The sequence below is a fragment of the Phalangium opilio genome, unplaced genomic scaffold (assembly GCF_054372755.1).
Source record: "Phalangium opilio isolate 3A_F unplaced genomic scaffold, DU_Popi_V2 ptg000070l_1, whole genome shotgun sequence".
NCBI lineage: Eukaryota > Metazoa > Arthropoda > Arachnida > Opiliones > Phalangiidae > Phalangium > Phalangium opilio.
In genome coordinates, this window is record NW_028324182.1 from 12,298,982 (window position 1) to 12,322,710 (window position 23,729).

General features: G+C 37.1%; 3 protein-coding genes and 1 long non-coding RNA gene across 4 annotated transcripts in view; 3 read left to right on the forward strand and 1 right to left on the reverse strand.

Annotated features, from left to right (window-relative positions):
- Positions 1-216: 216 nt before the first annotated feature.
- On the forward strand, positions 217-2,201 carry l(2)k14505 (ATP synthase mitochondrial F1 complex assembly factor 2 homolog l(2)k14505). Its single transcript, XM_089843278.1, has 7 exons — positions 217-412; positions 950-997; positions 1,075-1,220; positions 1,285-1,382; positions 1,524-1,604; positions 1,713-1,941; positions 2,017-2,201. The coding sequence occupies exons 1-7, from the start codon at positions 289-291 to the stop codon at positions 2,155-2,157; spliced, it is 867 nt and encodes a 288-aa protein (XP_089699404.1). The 5' UTR covers positions 217-288; the 3' UTR covers positions 2,158-2,201.
- Positions 237-2,627, reverse strand: LOC149661702 (uncharacterized). The gene is made up of 2 exons (XR_016368978.1): positions 2,507-2,627; positions 237-2,420 (listed from the first exon to the last, which is right to left on the reverse strand). It is a non-coding gene; the product is annotated as an uncharacterized LOC149661702 (long non-coding RNA).
- Positions 2,628-7,380: 4,753 nt separating this feature from the next.
- LOC149661703 (putative histone H1.6) lies at positions 7,381-8,504 on the forward strand. Its single transcript, XM_089843279.1, has one exon. It carries the CDS (start codon positions 7,521-7,523, stop codon positions 8,187-8,189), a length of 669 nt encoding a protein of 222 aa, XP_089699405.1. The 5' UTR covers positions 7,381-7,520; the 3' UTR covers positions 8,190-8,504.
- A 2,071-nt stretch (positions 8,505-10,575) lies between these two features.
- LOC149661704 (rhomboid-related protein 2-like) overlaps positions 10,576-23,729 on the forward strand; it is a 110,971-nt gene continuing 97,817 nt past the window's right edge. Inside the window, exon 1 of the mRNA XM_089843273.1 lies at positions 10,576-10,834. The gene's annotated coding sequence lies outside the window, so the exon portion shown is untranslated. The remainder of the gene's footprint in view (positions 10,835-23,729) is intronic.

The following is a 23,729-nucleotide window of genomic DNA, read 5'->3' on the forward strand; positions in this document are numbered from 1 at the left end:
GTCAGAAGTGACGTATGTCATAGCTGTTAACCAGAGTCGGTCAACATTTGTAGGCCTAATTTCTTGTAAAATATAATTAATTCTGGAAAAGTTTTACATATAAATCTATCTCATTAATATAAATAATATAAATATTCTATTTCGATAAGAATTCTTATTATTCTAACTTTCTAACTTCCGCCCTGTCCGCCGGGCCCGGCTGTCTTCCGGAAGCGGAATGTCTCTTTGTCGTCTGCTTTTTCTTTTTGACATTTACTTTGGATAAAAGAGGTACACTTTTCTGGAAAGATGAGTATAATTTTAAAACGATTTTCTCGGTTTGGTAATGTTTGTCGGGCTTTTAATAATGAATGTCTGAATAGTTTAACAAAAGCAACTATTATACAGAAAGTTATACAAAGAAATTATCCTGGTAAGATTATTTTTATGGGGCTGTATTTTATGGTTTTATTGCTAAGCCTTGGTCAAGTGTATGCCGGAGTAGCCGTACTACCGGCAGGGCCGGAAATAAGCACGGAACACTGGACATTGTCCAATAAAATTTTAAAATGTCCCATAATTTTTTTAAAAACTAAGGGGGAATCACAGGAAATTTTTACCAATAAATTGACTAGTATGAAGATGCGACACTAGTTTTTTGCACACTCCGGTGGACGATGTCCTATAAATTTTCCGGTCATAGGACGGGGGGGGGGGGGTAACTGGACACATGTCCTGTAAGTGTTTTTCTCTTATTTCTGGCCCTGGGGCCCGTACTATCGGTGTTTGGCGGGTACGGCCACGAGACCAGCGCGAACCTGCCTCCTGCATGGGTTATTCCCTGCATTACATTTTTTGACACAAATTAATGAATTAATAATTATACATAATGACAGCGTTACGGTATTAATTTTAAGCCTATATTGATGGTTTTACAAACTGGTCCACAAATATGTACGCATTATTTTAGCTCCAAGGAAACGTTTTTATAAGAATGTAACTATCGCGTCCCACAATGGTGAGAATTTTTTTTTCAACATACAACAACACTGTGTTTGTGTATGAAATGCGTACAAGTTACGAAACAAATTACAGGTCAATACGAAGTAAATTTAGACCAACGTAAACTTAAAACTCCATTGGGGAAATTACTTTTACTCCCTAATGAACCTTTAGCAATTGCTGTCGCCACTGAGTGGGACAGTCAGCAAGGTATCATTGATGCCTCTAATATGCACATTGTAAGGACTTTAGTTGTAGCTACATGTAAACGAGATTTATTACAAGACACGTTGTTTGTTATAGACAAGTTTGTGCAACACTGCTCTAGATAATCCTACAAATAGGAATAAGGATGAGAATATTGACGCAGTTTTGGAGTATTTAGAAAACGATACTCTTTGGTATTATATCGAATTTTAAAAGCATTCTTAGCCAAGGCTTATGACCACGTGCCACGTGTGTGTGCCAAGGCTTAAAGTTGCTTTTAAAATGTTTCATCGTTGGAACGTGTTGCCTTAACACTGAATATTAACATAATCTAGTTATCGAATGGACTATCCTGAAGAATTTGTAGCTCTTCAAAAGAGTCATTGGGACCCTGTTTTATTTTGGTTTCAAGATAGGTCCGCTACCTTTGTTCTTTCTTTATTTCTAGTAGGCGTTAGGCCTAATTCTTCTAGACTATAACAGTTTGGGCCAAGGCCTAACGCAAAAGTTTTACTTTCTGTTAGGTATAATGTCGAAATCGCGGTATCTGAAAGCGTCAACGTAACAGTACTGTCAGAAAATACAAAAGACGTTCTAAGCAACCATTTAAAATCGTACGATGACTGGGCACTACTTGGGATTTTATTTATCACCGAAAACTTAAAATCGCTACTCTTGACTCAAGCCTTGGTAGACAGATTCATCCATGTGGAAAAAGCTGTTTCATTATCGAGATTGGAGTTGGAGTATCAGGTAGGCCCTTTTTTGGTATAAATTTTGGGGGTTTTTAAGTTAAGAGATTATCTGAAGTTTGTTGAAAACTTTAAGATAAGCCAATGGGGTAATGTCGATTGGTGGCACGATGTGGACCTATTACAATTGAGAGCCAGAACAGCGGCTGGTCTGTTATTCACGCATTTGATAACGGAAACTTCTCACATTTCTCAAAAAATTAAAAGAGAATTGTAATTTACGTTTGTTAAGAAACAAATATTAAAAACAGTAGTATTACATTTATGCGCATCTTGAATTGCTGAACGCAACTAAAAGTACTATACTTAACGCAAAAACATCGCCACATTTTCACGATTTTGGCGATATTCCTTCCATTTCAACTGGTTTGATAGCCCTTCGAACCAATTGTCAGCACGGGAATTAATTATGCTGTTCAATTCATTAATACTTTCTTGGGTACATGAAAAGTCGCTGTCACCTTGAGTTTCCTTGTCCACCTATAATTTGAATAGTTGCCCACCATGCCTATTATTGAAATAATAATAATAAAAAAAAACATAGCTAAGCCTAAATGAGCTCTTACAAATAGGCCTATAGCTTGTTGGTTTAGAACTTCAGTGTTCTCTGAAATTGATGAGATGTATGTTGCAATGTGTTCAGCGAACTCCGAAAGGTTTTCGAATAAACTTTTAAGCAGCGAAGTTGTCAAAACCTTGAATGTTATGTTACAAAGGTAAGAAACGTGCGTAAGAAAAAACTATAGGCATATTTTTAATTTATTTTCGCACTTTTATTTTGTCACCTCTTGCCGCTTCAATTTCGTTTAACTTCATCCAAAACTGAAGTTTTTCACTCTTAAAAAATTGTAATGATTTTAACACTGTTATACTTATAAGTACTTATTGTTAAGGGGCTTTACTTCTACGGGAAGATATTTTACTTCACGTTGAATTTCGTTACACGTTTGCGCGTTTATTGTTGCACACGCTCTCTCAAAGTCGCGCAAAAATTTAAGTCTGCGCTGATGCGAATCTAAAGCAATCTCAGTTTGTTTCAAACTTAATTCATTAATGCGCTCTACAACTGTTTAAAATGCGTCAAAGAAAATTGACCAAGTACAAAAGGTATTTTCCGATAAAAAAGGATATTGTTTAAATACAGTGTCTTCACTACGGAAAATATTTTTGTATGGCAGTAAAATTGATTCGCAGAAACGGTTTTCATATAATTCTGCGATGAAAGCCGCCTGTTAATGACAGAAAGAAATATAGGTAGACTAAATTTGACCAAGAAGAGGACTTTGCATTTACTCTGTAAGATTCAAATTTCTCTTGGGCTTCCGCGGAGATTTTATCCCTTAACCTATCTCTTTCTTCCATCTCTTCAACATCCTTCATTTTCCATCCGTATTTATCTCTTGAACTTTGAACCTTTATGAAGTTACGCACTTAAACCATAGTTCCCGTTATACAAAGGAACGTTTAACTTACTAACCATACTTTGAGTGACAATTTCATAGTCTAAATACTCAAGAAAAGGCAAACGAACTAAAACTTGTTTCTGGTAATTGTTAATCTCGTCATCTTCTTCATCAATAAGCGGATTCCCCTCAAAAACCAGACAGTTTAAGTTCTTGAATTTTCTTAAATAAACTGTATAAAGAGCTCGTGAACTGAGGGGTCCCGTTAAAGGTACAGTAAAAAGGTAAAATTTCTTCATCGTGCAACAGTGCGGATTGGCCAACTGCTAGGGTACGCGAACCACTTCCAACTTTGTCGGTATAAAGGTTTCGAATAGGATTGCTAAATTAAATCAAACTTACTTAATTGATCGTACGACTCGATGTTATTGTAACCAATAGAAAACAGTTCCAACTGTATCAAATTATCCATGTTTTTCAGGATACTAATTCTATTCGATTTTAGACTTAATGTTCGAAGCGATTTTAAGGAATTTAATCCTTCAATTTCCTTAATTTTGTTGTAAGATAAGTCTATGAAAAATATTTAAAATGCGTAATAAATAATAACTATTATTTTTTATTACCTATCCAAGTTAGATTGACTAATAGTTCGAATCCTTCGATTTTTTCAATTTGATTATTTTCTAATTGAAGTTTAGTTAAGTTTGTTAATCTCCATAGATTATCTATCCGAAGAATGTCTTAAAAAATGCGTAATTAGTTAATTACCGCCTTACCTAATCTACTTAGCGCGAGGTTCTTACTTTTAAAATCCAATTTTAGTTCAGTAATTTCTTTCGAGGTCGGAGGGATTACCTCTCTTAAGAGCTCGACCGTTAAAAGCGACATTTTTGGCTTAGTTTATTAAATTATGACCATGAATTAACGTAATTATGCACCGAAAGTGGATGGCATGCTTATGCCCCTTTCCGTTCTTTTACAAAATAAGCGCTCAAATTTTGATTCTGTTATCTATCGCGGTAACTATGGAAACCATACATATTTCCTGTCCGGAAGTCCCTGGACCAAGAGTAAGGGTCAGAAGCGAGTCACATTGTGAAACTAAATCAATAATTTTTGATTGTAAGTGTAATGAAAGTGGACCAACACTTGATGATATGGAGTATGCGTTTTAATATTCCTGAAGTAAAAATGCTGGGGATATAGTTCGCATCCCCCCCACCCGGCCCCCTAAAGAGGCCCCACGTGAAGAATATAACATTCAAAGGGATGTATACAGTATAATAACATTTTCCCGCAATTTTGACGTCACACGGATTGTCATGAGATGAGATGAGATGGGGATTTATAATTTTTTTGTTTATTGTTGTAAAGATTGAGATGAAAACCGTACGAGACCAATGGCTAAATACAATTTTAAACTGGTTTTTCTTGAAGATTAAGTTTAGGCTTTAAGTATATGGTTATGCGCCTCTTGCCGAGGGGCTAATCACTATCAGATTCCATCTAAACCGATTATAGTAATACCAATCTGTAGATGTCTGTTACCCCTAGTAAGTGGCCCCTTTCTCTCTTTGCTTCTGGGCAACCATCTGGGTTCGCTATAAAGTATAAACACTTGAAAATAATGACATTAACATACATCGCATTCGTTTTAGCGCCTAAACTTTATCATTTCTTGTGTTTTTATTATTATTATTTAATGATATGTAACTAAATTCAATATAAGTCATACATAATTCACTTATGGTAGATAATTATATTGTTTGAGAGGCTTTGAAAACAGCAGTTTCCTTTCCTGCAAGGGCTAGGAAAGGCTAGTCGCCTCCTTTTTTCAATGCAAAAACCACAGAGTTATAAACACGGTCATAAAATCGAAACCGGTTTGGTGTTTGGGAAGTAACTGAAAAACTCGGGATTGGGATTGAGACAAATTTTCAGACGTAGGCTTAAGGTGGAATTCATAAACGTTGGACGCAACGCAATTTAGTACAGGCAAAGGCAGGGCGTCGTGCGCAAACTTCCGCTTTTTGCGCACGACGCCCTGCCTTTGCCTGTACTAAATTGCGTTGCGTCCGACGTTTATAAATTCCACCTTTAATCTCATTGACAACCGTATCCGAAAATTGAAAATGGCTGCTGTTGGATTCCAATGCCAAAATTCAATAGGTTTTACTTAAAACATTCCCACGCTACGTTTTATCTCTTCTCAAAAAAAGAATTAGGTATTCAGCTTTTCCCAGATTTCTTGGACAAATTCCAATTGTTAGAAAACTTCTTCCCAAAACTTATTTAAATTCGTTGTGTTCCGTCTCTCATTTCCGAGCAAATGATGGAGAAACTCCGTGGGTTTCCTTAACGCAGTTAAATTTGCATTTTATTGAATTTGTTAGTTTAACTAAATCTAAGAGATTTCTGTGTGTGTTTATTAATATCTTAAAAAAAAAAGATGAAAGGTTTAGGGTTGGGTTCCTAAGACAAGGGTTTATGTTAAATGACCTACTTAAGTGAAATAAAAAAATGTTTCGCAACGGAGTAAATTTGAAAGATAATGCCAGTCTTTAGATTTTATCAAGCCCAACCCCTTTTTCTTCAATAGGCCTAACCCAATCTATAGATATTTTGCAACAGTACTTAGGTATAGGCGAAATAATACATAATGCTAAATTTCATCACGATGAAAGTAGAGCGTTTATGAAGTCCCTTATGAATACGGAGTGTGCGCGTGACGTCAGTTTTGCCCCCCCCCCAGTGCAGCGGCGGCCATTAAGCGTACCAATTCTGAAGGGGATGCAGGATAGTGTAGTGAAGGTTGTGCAACATCCCTTTTTCTGCCTGCTGCGAATGCGATACCACACCGATCTTCCTTGGCCACATTATCTCCCACTCATACCACAAATCATATCAAAAGTGAGGCTGAAATACTATAGCTACCAATTTAAAATTTAATCATACGACGATGGGTACAGGGGGTGGAACTAAGCGCAACTAACAACTTGGTCTGAACCATAACTTTTAATTAATAGGCCTAAATTATTTATTGTTTACCATTCACTCTTTAAATTCGCCAGAGGAATTCCTTAAATTGAAATTATTTGAATATTTATCTGTACACAATTAAATAATAGATAATCCCAGAATTTAAGAGCTCACGAAATCCGGAACACTCGGAAGGAATTTTCCATAAACTTATTTTGAATTTTAATTAAGTCCCGTAATTTATTATGCATATTTGAAATCGTTATTTGCATTATTTACTGTTTACTTTAAACATCACAACAATTCAAAAATCCAATAAGGAGGAAAGATTATTTTCTTGTTTATTTTAGATCCGAGCTAAGCTTTCGTATAATTCAAGATAATATTAAAGAAAAAATTTTCTCCTTTAATATTATTATACATTTGGGTTTAAATAACTTGGTTTCCGGGTTATAACACCGTTAAAATTAATCTTATTTAGTATTTAAACTTAATTTTATTTATCTTTTAAATTGTATCCAACTTGGCCCATACGTTTTGAAAATCTGGGATAACAGATAGTAAAACATAGCGGATCTTTCCAAGAAAATTTTGTGTTTTATGGGTCGTCTTTCAAGGCTCGTAAAATCGAAACTAAAAGCCCCCAAGTTGAACTGATTGTTTTGACGTATAGCCGAAATGTAAATAATCATTATAATTAACTTTAATTACCCCTAGATTAAAGAGTCCTTGTTTACTCGAGTTCTAAACATAAATATTGCTGATTTTCATCGAAGTTTGCACCGTTAAAAACGCTATATCTTCTTTTCCAATTAACTCTCAAATTTGACACCGGTATCAATCGATAGCCCTATTATCCCTCTTTCCTTTAAGCCTAATTTTGTTTAAATACGTTCATTAGTTGAGGTTTTAGGGGTGATTTTGTAAATATAACAAGCACATCCTATTTGATTCCGAGGAGGAATTTTCGCTAGAAGAGCGGAGAAATTGGGAGTGTGACGTCGAACTCTATGTGACGTCGCCTCTCATCGCGCCAGGCCTCGCGCATATAAACAGAATGGCGCGAGGTAGGAACGGTTAGAACTTGATAGTTTTTAGTAGCGGTTGCAGGCGCTCTTTTCGAAGCTCCGTAAATTTGAATTTTTGGGCCTAATTTTTTAAGTTGTCAGTCAGTTCGTGAACCTTTTGAGTTAAAATGGAAGCTGAACCCGTTGCGGATGCTCCAGCTACTGCCGTTAAAGCCACGAAAGGCAAAGGACGTAAAGCGAAAGCGACTGGAGGGGTCAAGAAAGCTAAAACCCCGTCTTCTCATCCCAAGTACTTGGATATGGTGGTCAGCGCCGTTAAGGAGTTGAAAGAACGCGGAGGAACCTCCCGTCAAGGCATTATTAAGTACATTCAAGCTAATTACGACGTCGGCAAGGATCCAAAGTTGGTTAACACTCATTTGAAAATGGCTTTGAAACGAGGAGTCTCAACGGGCGTTTTGAAACACGCCAAAGGTCAGGGAGCTTCCGGATCGTTCAAGCTCTCCGCAGCGACGGAACCCTTACCGCAAGCCACCACCAAACGTACCAAAGCGGCTGCGGCCAAGAAAGCCAGAAAGCCCGCCTCCCCGAAAGCCAAAAAGGCCGTCGTCGCCGCCGCTCCGAAAGCTAAAGCCCCGGCAGCCAAACCCAAAAAGGCCGCGGCCGCCAAAAAAGCCAAGCCCGTTGCAGCCAAGAAAAGCCCCAAGAAGGCCGCGTCGCCCAAAAAAGCCAAGACAGCCAAGAAAAGCGCCAAAGCTAAAACCCCCACGAAGTCAGCCGCCAAGAAAGCCAAGTCCCCCAAGAAGAAGGCTACTCCGAAGAGAGGAAAGAAGTAGAAATCGTGCCATGGAGAAGAAAAGAAAAGAAGATCTCATCAACGTAGAGTAGTTCATCTACCACGTCATCATTATCACAAATCGTGTAAATAAACATGAAACATGTTTTTATTGAACAATATTCGTACATTTTCTATAAGATTTTAGATAAATGTCACAAAATTTCATTTTTGTAAATAATTCATATTTTCCCCCCACACACATTGTTATAAAGTACGAAAGAAGAAAAATATATAATATTTATGTTGATGAAAAAATATTCTGTGAACATTGTTTTAACTTTTTTTTTTTGCAAAAATAAAATTTTAAACCATGTTTGATCTCTATTCATTTTAAATTATTCCCATATACATCTGACTAGTACTTGTCTGTCTATATTATAGAATATAGAGAGTATAGCTTTAAAATAAATCGGGCGATCATGTGACTTATCCGACCAATAACGCCGGAGGTTTGACGCTCCCCAAAATATTTTGAATCGTGATTCTGTAGTGAGTAATCGATACATTATAGATTTCTATTTCATTAATGATTTTATAAACAGTTATACTTGAAGAAATTTATCTTCAAAAACTCAAAAAGATAATTTTATCTCTCTTATCTCCCACTTTTCTTTCGGAAGAATGTTAAGCAATATTATCTTTGGTAGATGGCGGGAACTGCACCGTTATTGGAAAACGCGCCAAGATTTCCCGCGTTTTACATAGGCGTCGGCGGCATCGCTGTAGTTCTTAGTTTCTTATCGCAAGTTTAACGTAAGACCCAAACTAGAATATATTAATTAAATTAATCAGTCGCAGAATTAACTGTTTGTCTTTAAAATAATGTAATTAAAACTGTTAATTTTAACCGGAATTTTTATACAGTGAAATGAACTATTTAAACCGCTTATGTCATGTTTCCGCAGCCAAGCTCGCATTCAGGAGTAAGTACTCCCAGGTTTAATATGATTGCCTTTTTTAAAACACTAGAGGTAGCGCATTTAGAAAATTACAAAAATTTACAAAACAAAGCCAAATATTAACAAAACAAATAGAATGTTGAAAGTGTTTTGGGAAACGTGAGCCCATACATTACTAATCACGGTTTGCAAACTAATCACTCTGAACAGGGTTACTAAAAGACATAAATGTTGTTTTTACACAATGTTAAGTTTGAGGGTGAACCGAAAACGTCAAGTGACGGATTATCGTGCTAGATTATCTTTGTGTTTGTTCGCGGATATAGGAAAGCTCTTTCAACGATGTCTCCTTCCGTTCTTACGCGTTCTCACATTGAAGGCAAAGGCTTACGGCTGTTTTCTAAGCTTCCACATATACTCAAAGTCTATTTAAGACAAACTCTCTTGTATCCATACAGTCATTCCAAAGCCTTCACTTTCCAAGCTTATACAAAATGATTTTGATTTGAGCAAATATTTGTCTATACGGAACTTGACTGAGTTGTTCTTGTGTCAAAAGATGTCAGCATTAACCTTGTTCTCTATGAATATAGGATAATATTTTTCGCTTTGCAATGTAAACGCGTCTGAAAACAATAATATCGTCGGTCTTATAACTTATAATCGAGAATTTGATCTTGAAGGAGAGTGGAATGGAGTAGAAACCTCCATACCTGTTACGTTGCAGTCTGTACCAACATCTAAGGCAATGAAGTCCTCCCAGTATGCTCAGCGGTTCGGTAGGGTAGTAGGATGCCTAGTGTGTCTCAAAAAAGGAGTTAGTTCCACATACAAATACAATGGCGCTGCACTCGACAATCACCTACGGAAGGGCAGGGGCGTACGCAAGGTACACTGGGAGACTTTCATTGCCGCAGGTCACCCATCAACATTACCTACCACTCCATCGTACCTATTTTCTCCCTGATTTGATCCGGTAGCCGATAAGTCTTGTATTTGTGATTACTACATTTTCAAGCAGTCCTTTATTTGGAAGGGACGATCTTAATTGCATCCATCATCCATGTCTAAGGTAATTGGTCAAGAAAACTTTACCCCCCTCCCCCCCCAATATGGTGGACCTTAAGAACTAGTTTATTCCATTCACCAATGGATACCTGAGTAGTTAAGGCCTAATTATCTTCATTACACTTTACAAACTTGTCACAGAATTGCGTATGAAGATAGCGTGTTTAACTAAAAAGTCAAAGCACAATACTTTCTTTAATTAGAGCTCTTCGTGCATTGGATCTGATTTTGGCGCGCCATTTGGTCACAGGCAGGCAGGCGTGGGGTGTGCTGTTATAATCCTATGTGTATGTGTGAAGTAGCGGCTACTTCCGGCGTTTTAACCAAAAGCGTGAGAGAAATGATGGTAGGGTTGGAGGGAGGGGGGGCGAAACGATCGTAACAGGGGGGATGAAAATGGCTCGCGACTCTCTTGGAAAAACGGCTGGCACTCGCCTCGAATTCAGAGAGCGTTTGATAGGATCGAGGGCGGTAGTTGGTTTCGGTCGGCGCTTTTCTTCCTCCTTCAACTGGACTCTCTCTGTCTTTGCAGTACGATATTTAGTCCTAAAGGTTTACCAGCTTTGACACCTTGCAAAACAAGTGTTAATTTGACGCTTCCGCTTTGATTTAAGTCGGTTAATAGGGTCCCAGCACACGTCGTTGTCAAGTGTCAACGCTATAGTGACATCATCAGGTAGCTCATTTATATCACGTGTTTGTGTACGTTTATTGAAAATCTATATAGTATAGTTGTATACGACGGTATACAGGAAGGAATTTATGCCTAGTATTACAAGTTTACAACATTGTTGTTTTAACCAGATTTTGAAACAAACAACTTAAGTGTATATTATTAACATTCGAAACGCGTGTCATTTAGTTTTAAACGTAATTTTGTCGCGCGGCGGTCACCGGGTCCGGTTCAATGCACCTCCCATAATAATTTTAATGCCTTTAGCGTTCGCGGTGTCGCTATTAATACGTTAGAGCCCTGATAATGCCTCTTAATAACCTGTTTAGTACTCGTTTGTTACTCCTTCCTCAATTACACCTTTATTCAAAGATACGCAATTGTAATTTCCGAATTTTAATGTCTTTTTTTTCTACCTTGCGGTTGGAAAATGGGTTATGGTACCCCATAACTTTAATTGAAATATTTGTAGGTAATTTTTTCAGGTGTAATTTAGGCCTTTTTTCGTACGTCTGGTCTATTTTTCTCTCATGCAAAATTATTGCTAACAAAGTTTGGATTTGAAAAATTGTGGCCAGATAATATTACAAAACAAACTCGCCTACTTTTTTTCCTCCAGTGGATCAAATAAATTGCAATATATAACGGCTTTATAGGTACTTTAATCATCGTATTTCTAATTAAATCTAGATTTTTATCATTAATTATTACTATACCATCCACGAATTACTTTTTATTTTCTTGAACCGAGTAAAAGATAACTCAGAATTATAAATACCGCGCACCGTGTCAGGCAGGTAGCTTTATTTGTTGCCAATAACTGATGTACAGGGTGTTTCTGATAAGTCTGGAGATAATAAGTTAAGGGGGATGTTCTTTGGGAAATCAATTTTGAGTCGAAAATGAAGCTTCTATCTCCATTTTAGCGTCCGGGCTACTGTTTTCGAGTTATGATTTGATGAGTGTTTTTAGGGAAATTACCCCTTAATTAATTAAATTAGCAATCATTGCCTAAATCAGTTTCTTAATTAATTTTAAGTGGTCATCCTTAAAATACTCCGGACAATCTTAACTCGAAAACAGTGGCCCTTAGGAGTCCGGACAATCAAAATGGACATAGAAGTTACACTCATAATCGTGCACCCAAATAACATCCATCCCCGGCCTTAAGCTTTCATCTTTATTAGAAACGTTCAGGAATTTTTCAACTTCAGTTTTAACTTTAAACTGCAAAGTTCAATTCTAAAAACGGACCACAAACTAGTTTCTCTATAGTCTTTCTATATAGCAATCTTCCATCTTACTTTTTTTACAATATTATATTATATATTACGCGCTGATAAAAAATGACCATAAGACTAAACCTGTTTTACTCCCCTCTCCCCCCACTACAGTTTACACAAAATGATTTTTTCGTTCTTCGTTTTGCAAACGTCAGAAACATACCCTCTGTTATATTCCCCAGGAATAAAAATTCGATTGAATTTCGGAAAAGGATCTAAAATATAACTCTTTCTCCACTTTTTTCTTTATTATTTCTTACCTTCTCTCGAGGGGTAGGCCATTGTTTTACGAAACCCCGCCCCCCTAAGCGAATTTAATCGTGATTAAATTGAATAATTCTTCAATCTTGGTTTTATTGGTTTGTTTACATTCAGGGTCGCCACGGGTCAGGGAAAACCTGGAAAAGTCAAGGAATTTAAAAATGGGCCAAAAAGGTCAGGGAAAAGTCAGGGAATTTTAAAAATTTCAGCGAAGTCAGGGAATTTGATTTTAGTGGGTAAAATTTCTGGGGATAAGTCTTTGTTGAAAGAGTAATGAAAGTTTCTCCTCATCCTCTCTTAACACAGAAAACTCTAGAGCAATCCTTAAAAAACGTCTAGAGAATTGTTTTTGTAAAGTAAATGCCTTTAAAAAAATCTCTCAGACTGTTATTTATAGTTAAAATGTTTCTTATTCATTTTGGTGCGAAAAATACATTGGAAAACTTAATGTAGAGAGTTTATTTAATTATAAGAACTTAAAACGTGCCGTAAAAATGTACCCTTTCGCCCTAAAAGGTCAGGGAAAAACCTGGAAAAGTCAGGGAATTTGGTTCTGAAAATTCCGTGGCAACCCTTATTTATAGTATGTTTTGAACTCTATAACGCATATCCTAAATTAAGTGGTCTACCCCTCGCCTTGGCTCTTATATATATTTGTCGGATGGGGTCGCGTAGCCTAAAAAAATAGAATCTTGAGAGAGAGTGAGAGAACGTTCGGGAAGTTTCCTGGGAAATTTCTTCAATTTTTTTTGGCGGGAAAAAGACATCATACGGTTTTCATTGTAAAATGATACTTATAGGAAGTCTTAAGATTACTGATTGAAATGTCACATTCCTGCCTTTATCTTTAGTATTGTTTTAAGTTGAAAATCGTCTTTCTTTGAGACTAAGGTATGGGAAGAAAAAATGCGAGGAAAATCTGGATAAGAGGAATTGTCTATAGACCTACACTTCCAAAATCCCTGAAATGGAGACCCGGAATACTTCTTTTTTTGTCATTTGAAATGTTTGAAAGCAATTGATTTGAATGGGGAAGTCCGTCTTTTTTCAGTCTCTATCATCTCTTTCGCATCTCTCACCCCCCATCATCTATATATTGTTTCTACTACGTCAGATATGGAATGTAATCTGACCCAAAAAAGCTTTATAGGAACACAAAAATGTCCAAAATCAGCTATAGACTTTACTGCAAATACACGAGCCTGCAATATATATTCTTTTTTCGATTGAGTTTCACTGTCTTTCTTTGCCATGACCTCTGCAAGTGTACAAAACAATTGCATTTTACACCAAAATATTATATTTCTTTGCACTTATCAAGATGCTCAGCCTCTGATTGGTCTTGGACGTTTAGACACTTTAATTATCCACGTAAAAGAAGTCCTTTTATTACGTATTTTTTTCGATTGAGTTTCACTGTCTTTCTTTGCCATGACCTCTGCAAGTGTACAATACAATTGCATTTTACACCAAAATATTATATTTCTTTGCACTTATCAAGATGCTTTGATTGGTCTTGGACGTTTAGACACTTCAATTAATTATCCACGTAAAAGAAGTCCTTCATTACGTATACAGAGTGTATTTAGTTTTCTAAAGGTTTGGCTTAAATTCATCCTGGGGTTTATGCTTAAGAATAAGTCATGGATGGCCTCAAAGCAACGGTCTCCTTTTATTTAGCTTCTTAATTCATAGTTTTGTTTTTTGACTGCATGCGGTCGGTTGTTGTGGTTGAGAAGCGCATGCACCGCATCAACTGGCGAAATTTGTCTCCGTATACCAGAAAAACTCTGTATGGAACAGACCAAGCAATTAAGTATAAGTTGTTCTGGTAGCAATTACGGTGACATTAACGTTTCGTTGTCTGGTTTGCGGTATTCTTCTTGACACGAGTATCTCCACAAAGCAATATAGACCTTTAGAAGTTTGTTTTTACCCTCAAGATGACTTGTATAGTATACAATGTGTTTATGAAAGGTTGTCTGAAATTAAGTGTGCACGATTTCGAGTCGATAATATTCTAAGGGACACAGTTTTCAAGATATGTTTATAGTGTTTTAAGGATGGCCCCTTATTCTTCCAGTGTCTTGACCCCTTAAATTAAAGGGGTCGTCCGTAAAATCATGGTGTCCCTTTGGGTAAAATGTCATAAAAGTCACATTTTCGACTTGTAATCGTCCAAAGATCACTCTGCCCTCAATCGCTGATGAACCTTTCAGACACACCCTGTATCGAATGAAGCCAGATGATGTTGACTTCAGCCCAAATTTGTGTTTACCAGTTTACGCTTATTTTTGCCGGGTCTGGACTCTCTGGACCACTGATTTCGAAGGCATTGAAGATATACCATCCTATAGTAGGGGGGGATATACTTGGTGGTGTGTGTCTGTGTATCCCTGGTATTAAGGCTTATATCGATTCAGAAGATGGAGAAGGTATAGCTCTATTTTTTCTCCCCGGGAGATTGGGACACTCAATTTGGTGGTGCTGTGTGGAAGAAACCGACTACACTGCTTCTGCAGAGTAAGAGTATAGAAATTCGTGGTGCGCGCTATACTAGGGCTCACCCATTTTCGATTCGATGTACTATACTGTACACGCGTGGCTCGGTTCTAGATTATACCATAGTGCACCCTATGGTTCCCTACCCCCGGATTGAATGAACGTTTTGTCCCTGTTTTCTCTTACCCTAGCTCGTGACTGTCGGAGCAGGGATGCCAGTTCATTGTTATTCCCGCCATACCATTTCCCGCCAAAACTCCCATTCAAAAATAGCCCAATCTCGTATAGTAGGTATAGGTTACTATTTAACAACTGCTATCTAATCTAAGGGGTTGATCTCCTTACCAACGTGCTTGCTTAAATCAGACGACATTTGAATGCATAAACAACCTTACGCCACAAAAATAGCAGACGATGTCTATTGAGAATAATTAGGTATGCATAGCTGTTATACTCTCTTCGAAAAGAGAATGATTTTAACATGATTTTCTACATGTGATTTTAATTAATTTCCAAGACTACGCTCTGCACTTTGAGAAAGATAGTGAGTTCACTTATCATTTGTATGTTCTTTATTTATCCATACCTGGCAATGCAATTTGAGTGGATTTATCTTTGATGAAAACGTCAATTAAAGAAGTTAACAGCTTGTTTCTCATTCTCAACACTGGCAATTCTTCTTAGCTCACCGCAACCTATCATATTTTCCGCCAAAACGTTTCTAGACCCGCCAATTCTGGCAACCTTGAAGGATTTAGTGTTCGGTGCAGTACATTGCAGCGTTAGTATGGGAGTGTAAGGCTTCTCTTTTTTTTCGTGAAGAAGAGTAATAGATTGTATGCTTTGGTTCCATCCGAAGAAGAGGAAACTAGATGAGGATGGGGAGAAGGAAAAGGAGGGATGTAGAGATGTTGGAATTGATGCGAAGGGTGCGCTCCCGGGAAGAGAAGGAACCCCGAAAAATATCCCGAAAGAGCTAAGGATGAGAGGGGGTTGCCATAGCAACGCCCGTGAGTCATTTTCCCCTTCTCCCAATTTCCTCCCGCTCGCACGCGCCACCCACATCCTTGGCTTCTACTTCCTCCTCCTACCTTCCTCCTTTTAAATCATCCTTGAATTTCTCCCCCACTTTGAACGGGACCAGTCTGTGTAAGTGTGTTTCTACTCCCGTTTAAAGATTTGGGTCCGATTGGGACTGGAGAGAACCAAGGAATCCCCTATCCTATCCCGAAACTCTCTTTCGCTCTCTCTACTTGTTTTAGAGATTTTTCCTGAATTAAGGATACTTTTAAAACCCTTATCTACTAGTAAAGATTCGTTCAACCGTTTTATTTTTAATTCTTTTAAGGATGATAATACCCCTATTGCTTTTGTCTTTGTAATTATTTGAAAAATCGTTATAATTTTCCAACCTGGAGACCTGGTGGAGAATTTGGGAAAAATAATTGGGAGATAATTAACGCATCTGTACTTTTTATATTTTTATGTTAGTAAATACGCTACGACGTTATAGGCCTTGGGTTCTGTCTCTTGATTAAAAGACATTTTTTATACGTACGAATTGAACGAGTTGAGGGAAAAATATCTCGTATCTCTCTCTGAAATGCAAATCCTGATTATACATATTACATTTTATGTAAATTCGTTCATATGTATTTTAATTCATTAATACATATGTACGTGATGTAGTTCTCGTGTGTACACACGGTCGTAAGTTATAAACGCTTTCGTATAGTTGTGAAACGTTTAAGTTACGGTGCGAGTCACGAAAAATCAATATATTAGGTCTAATACATGCATAAATAATTCACTGTTCCTTTGAACGTGTATATTTTATATTTTAAACGTTTTTAGCACGCGCGTGAAAAAAGGGTTGAAAATTTATCCTTTATATATATATATATATATATATATATATATATATATGAAAGTGCACCGACATCTGGGTGGTTGCCTATTACGCGCCACGTTTATTTTTGGCGGGAAAAAGACGCGTTTTCTTTCATTTCCGCCCAAAAAAATCTATCCTTCTAAAATGGGAAGCGAGTTGTGGAGAGTGGCTCGTTACATGGTCTGCCACTCTCGATTTAACCTTTTTCGACCCAAAAGTAAAGCCTATTTCTCCGTCAATTCACCTCGTTTCTCGGTTTTCTACGATATACTGTTTTAGCTCTAAACGTTTGCTTTAAACGAAGCAAGCCAAGGCCTAAGTTTATAGTTGAAAAGACACGCGCCATTTTGTAACCACTTTCCGTCTTGAGATCACCCACACACACAAGGCAGTTTCCACATTTTTTTTTTAGCTCTTGGGAAACAGAAAGAAAGCCTCTTTCCTAACATACTCCATTAAGTTTTTATTATTCCGAACGCATAAACAATTTTATTTCTCCCCAACATTCCTCGGTGTGTTTTTTTTTACTTCTGTTCCCTTCGCTTGGAATAGACCATTTCGATTGGGTGTTTGTACAATAAACATTCGCCCTTACTCCTTTACTAAATTACTGCCTTGTAAAGGCCACGCGACTTCACGCATCCGTCTGTAGTACCTTGGATAGAAAACCAACCAGTGTTGAATTCCAGAGAAGTAAAAAAAAAAAAGAAAGAAATTCTCGTTTCCTAAAAAAATCCCAGAGAAAAAAGGATGCATAATTTTAGATCCGTCGATTTTTATACTACAGCTTAAAGGCCGACTTCCATCGAAAAGAGTTCTAGCGAACTGAAAACCGAGCATCGAGACTAACAATGGAGTATAACCGTGCCGATTATCGAATCCCCGCTGGGGTAAAAGATGGAAGGGTTCTCGCTAACTGAAAGCCGTGCAATGTGGTTCTAGCGAACTGAAGATGAACAATAGAGAATTTCCTTCAGGGAAAAGCAAAAATTCGAGAGGAAATAAATTTAAAAGTATTTCTATTGTTCATTTTTCAGTTCGTTAGAACCACATTGCACGGCTTTCAGTTAGCGAGAACCCTTCCAACTTTTGACCCAGCGGGGCTTCATTGATAGTCTCGATGCTCGGTTTTCAGTTCGCTAGAATCCTTTTCGCTGGAAGTCGGCCTTTAAGCCCTTTTTCTTTCTTTTTTTTCGTTGCCATTGTTGGGAGAAATTTAGAAACTCTTTTAAAAGTTTTATACCCTAATGGCCAATATGTAAAAATCTATATATTGAACTCGGTTGTATTTTAATACTATTTGTAAAGAGCTTATGATGTTGTAACTTTTTTTTTTTTTGCTAAATTTTCCGAGTTAGGGAGGTTATTTCCAGTATTACATGTTAGGGGAGGGTAGTAAATTGTTTGAGTGCTATGCATTTGAATTACTTTAATGCCCAAAAGTAGTTTTTAATGGAATCTAAGCTTAATATGTTTTTAGTGGACTACGTGTTTTTCTAATAGCATTTTAGTGTATTTAAGGTTTCTTTGTTTGTTTGTAGCCTGTCACGTGACGAATCACTACACGAATGTTTTCTTAATTATCTTTGATTTCAAATTTTATTATGCGCTTTTTCTATTCCTAGCTTTATAATATTATAGTTAACTTCTTAACTATTAAAAATTAAGTATAATAATAAATAAACTCTATCTGAGTGTTCGTTACTAACAGAGTGACAGACAAAGCTGGAACTTAATCTTAAGTCTTTATAATTATCCCTTAGGCGAAAAATAACCCCATAATTCTTAATTAAAAATGCTCAGGGATAAGCTGTAAAAGTCAGGGTTTTTCAATATAAAAACTTTGTCCGAACCCTAATTTATAATCCCAATTGTTTAACCTCAAGACTAACTAACATTTAATGCAATTAAGTAACAAGAGGTTCCCTCTAGCGTCTAACCCTTTTTTTTAGTGTCTGCAACGATGCTTGGATAATTATATGCAAATTCCCATCTACACCCCCTCTTCTCTCCTTGCCTTTGATTCGACTCAGCGCGCTTGATTTTAATAATGCAAATCACGATTCGCCTGTTGTGTTTTAGGGTCTTTTTTTTCTTACCACCCTGCAAAATCCCTCCATTATTCATAAATTTTAAAATAAAAAAGGAAGATAACGGGTGCAGCGTTTCATTAAATCAATGGCCGGTTTTATTTTTAGGCCCGCATGCACTATCACATATTATTATTATTATTGAGTGAAATTAAGGTTAAAATCTTAACCCAGAATTTTACCTACCGCGTGTCCTGGCTTGTGTTCACCTAATTTGCGTCGCGGATGTCATTAATCTTCCAAATAAGTTAGTATGTACTACCGCAAGCTTGTATATTTAAGCTAGGCAATTTTATTTCGGCCTAGTTTGTACCCCATTTTCCTCACCGTTAGGGTAAGGTTAAGACCGAAGTTCATTAATCGGAAGTTAAATAGTTCTAGTGTTGTTGTACTATGGGAAGATCGCTAAGTGTCGGTCGGTCAATTGGGATGAAGAATGGGCCGAATCAATCCCAATAAATTTACATCAAAATTTAGCTATGCCTGTACACGAGCTTCAATATATCCCATTCTACCGCTACTGGCCGAAATAGTAAATATTGCTTGGGTCAATTTGATATTACGCTAGCTGAAATCGTGTTGTTCAATTGTGTTTATCATTTGTTGATCACAAGGTGCATTCGGTCTTATGAGACGTCGCGAATTTTGAAGTGCCCTTAACTTATTATTAACCTACTTCTGTTGGTGGCTGTTATAGGGTAAAAGTTTTGCCTAAGTTTTGACATAGCTAATAATAGGGTTTTATACATTAATATCCATCGTTGGGGCCCCCTTTATATAATATTAAGCTTGGTTAGGCTTAGCGCTCCTCCTTTTATATATTGGAGTAGACGTTAGATAATGCGTCTTTTTAAAGACAGCTAGTTCGTAACTATATAGAGTTCTGTTGACGAGCCATGCGAGGCTCGTAAAACGGATATCCGTTCTCTTTCAGCCATCTCCAGCCCGCGGAGAGATGCATGATGGTTTGTCCGCCTTTAATATACTTATAACTTAGCTAGTCAAAGCTTAATACTCCTCACGAAATGATTTTAGTAAAATCTCGCTCGCTCGCTTGCTCGCCTTGTGGCACTGAAGGATTAGGCTTAACTAAAACCGGTATGTGCGCATCTATTTTTTAAATACCAAAGAATTAATTACGGACTAGGGTTGACTGTCATTTGTGTGTGAAATTCAACCGTTATCCACAACAGGTTGAAATTCTTGTAGAATTCTGTTCGATTCAGTTCCAAACCTGAAGGAGATGGTCTATTAACAAATTACTGGCAGCCCTGCATAAAGCGCGGTTAAAGTTAAGAAACTGGGGAGGAAATTTCTATTTTAAATTTATTAAACTTGTGGAGACAATACTTATATTCAGTTTTTATTTATTTTGAAAAATCAATTTCAAACTAAAGGAATTTGGAAGTTATTTACCTTAACCATAAAAAAAATAGGCTTTATATAAATTTTCAATAAATATTTAGTAACGGGATAATACTCCGTAATATGAACCCGGGCCATGTCTGATTGAATTTAATCAACATTTTTAACTTCCAGGAAACAGATTTTTTTTTAGTCTTCATCCTGCTTATTTGAAGTTCGTTTTCTGGAAGGGATTTTTTTTATCTTTAATATTCATTTCACAATCTCTTCACAGTAATTCAGAGAGGCAAATAAAATAAAAATCTACGCCAAATTCGCTCGCGGGATTTTAGAGTAAACAGGACGTTTTCCTCATACATACACGTACATACAGTGTGGGAGAGATCGGGTATCGCCGTACTGATGACGGGAAAAAACGATACGCTTAACTTCGGACTATATGAAACGGGGTGTAATTATTATGAACCTTTGATTTCGCCTGTAAGATAGTTGTCAATTATCAAATTAGGTAACGAGTATTCAGATGAATACAGATAAGGGAGCGACACTTGACAGACCACAAGAATATCGTGAATTTTTAGAAATCCGGTTTAGTGTACCTATTTCCAGATAAAATAAGCGTTGTACTTACCCTTCCCACACTGTAGAGTTCTCTAGCCTCGCATGATATGGTTTATATGAAATTTTCTTGAAGTGAATCTTGTTTATTTAGGCTAAACCTTAAACTGTCTTCTTTGAAGAGTATAGCGCCGAACGCGCTTTTCAGAATCATACCAAGAAATTTAAGTTTTTTTACCTAGGTAGTGGTGTAAGAGATAAAATGGGATTTATTATGGAATATTCTCCAGAGTTTTTAGGGAAAATCTTCTTGGCAATTTTCTAGATGCGAGCTGCATTTCTCATGAATACGTAATTCGAGGGGATTCGAGGCTTCCTAGGAAATATAGTATAGGTAACTGACGAGGGGGTAACCACACGTAATTTATAATAATTTCGGTATTACTTCTTACGCCAAGTATACAGGGTGTTTTTGATAAGTCCGGGATAAATTAATTCAATATGTTGACGTCCGGGCTACTGTTTTCCAGTTAGAAACACCCTGTAAATCCAGTTCCACTTTACAAGAACTTTGCTTATATAAGAGATTCGTGGAAATCCTCTGAGTACGTGATTTCTCTGCCCAATGATACTGGGATTACTTGAAAAAGAAAGTAATTAGATAAACGATAAAGCGGTTTTCTCCATTCCAATCATTATTGACACCTCCCTTTGGGATCTCGTTCCGAGCTTCAGATTTATAAGTAAAGAGGGATATTCCTAGATTGTTCGATAACCCTATATATACTTCTTTCTTATCTAAGGATACTAAACACTTCCGATTATTTTAAACCGAGAACTAATGTCTAAAAATGAGTGAAATAGCCATGCATGAACTGGCAAATAAGATATATTTCTTCGAAACATTTACAACATTTTTGCATCCAAGTTTCTTTATGAAAGATTATAAAGAATGTATTAGCCATTAAGGAACAAATATCTTGGCATCTTTTCCTGACCTAAAAATGTGGCCCTTAAAATAAAAAAAGAAAGAAAGAGAAAAAGCTCTGGATAAAAGAATATTAGGAATTTAAAGATGATGATTATACATCCCTTGGAATGTGTTCTAGTACAGTATACAGATCCCCTTAAATAACCATCATTCTTATTCACAAGCCAAATGAGCTGAGGCACTTCTAAGGGGTACGTTTAGAATAGGTTAAGAGCTATAGCCTCTCGTCGTCGTCTTGTTCGTGTTTACATCTTGAAAAGAGACGTTTCCGGAGAGGGGGTACTCTATAGCCGACTGTGATGCAAAACTAAACTTAAGAAGAAAAAAAGGGGGGGGGGGTGGACGAGGCTTAAAAGATATTTCCATCTGGTATCGCGGACCTTGGCTATAAAAAGAATTCTGGGAGCGAGAGAGCCCTAGCTTCAATTGACAAGAATCAAACGAAATAATAAGACGCGATTTCGGGATAAGTTTGTTATAGGTCTAGAGGCGTAAACTGGAAAGTTTTGAGAGTGCTCACCAACATGGCATGGCATGGCACTAACATCTTTCATATCAGGAATGTCATTCTTTCTTAAGGTGTCGATAACTTTGATTGTCATTTTTTTGATTTATGGGATGGATATAGGAATGAAACTGGGGGAAATACTTAAGAAGAGCGCGGGGGGGGGGTGTTGGAGTTTTGGGAGACTCTGTCTAATCCCTCCCCCTCCCTCTTCTTCATCCTTTTCCTCCGTGACTGAAAGTTTGATCGTTTTTGATGCGAAAGTTAAAAAAAAAGTTTGTTTTTGTTTTCTTTAAAGGAGTATCGAACTTGAATTTCTTTTTATTTTTGTTGGTAATTTTGGATGATGCATTTTCTCTTGAAATATGACTCTATGATAAGGGATTAAATTTCACTACGACCCCTTTAGGGGGAATTATGACTGAATTAAAAGTAATACGTCTGCTGAGAACGTATGAATAACCATGCATTATGAAACTCCACGAGCTCATACTTTGCCCTGAGGTCGTTAAGCCGTTGTATGAGGGTAAGATACGCGATGAAACTGGTAATAGTAAATATGGAAAGGAACCTGATATATCAAGCCCAGTTCTATCCTTGAATTAAACGTTCTTAGGTCATGTATGGGTTCTGGGTCGTAACCAGGGGGGACTGCTTTTCTCTCACTCATTTTCCTTCACTGAAGGGCGTTTATTTTAGTTTCCCTTGAAAAAAATCTTTAGATATATAACTTTTGGAAAGGGGCGTATTTTTCTAGCTAACGTCAAATGATATGACGGGGTCAACGCGTTTCGTGTCAATTTGGGGAGCTCTAAAGCGTTACCTCCCTTCGAATCTGTCTATTTGCAGGGTCGCGTTGTCGCTATAAAAACATTGGATCCAGGCATTTCTGTAGCTCGTCAAGAATGGAGGAGTCAAGCTTCCGCCGGCCATCATCTTCCTTTTTCTATTAACTTGGCATTTATTGTTATATATTTGGGAGACCAAGGCCGATCTATAGGTAGAGACTCTGGCTGGCTATCCTTATTTGTTCCAGTTGTTCTATCCCCGGTAGACTACGACGGGGTTCCTTATTATGATCGAATGGGTATTTGTTTGGGCTACAGAAGAACGAAAAAAAAAGTTTTGTCTCTCTTGAGGGAAAATCTTTCCGCGGTTCTTTTGTAACTTCACCTGGTTCCAATGGCCGCCGATCTATGAGAATAAGGAAGAGGCTATACACTGTCTTTCATTTTTACCTCTTACCTAAAAATAGATTAATCTGAAGTTTCAAGTTATTTTCTTTTATCAGCACTTTTGAAAATTATAACCATATTCAAATGCTAATAGAAAAATCGGTTAGATTAGGTCGTCACCATAAAACCTTTGACTTCCAAAAACCTCTTCTCTGATTGGTCAGTTCCTGTAGAGGTTTAGAGGAAGATTGTTTTGTTAGCCAAGTATACTTTTTGT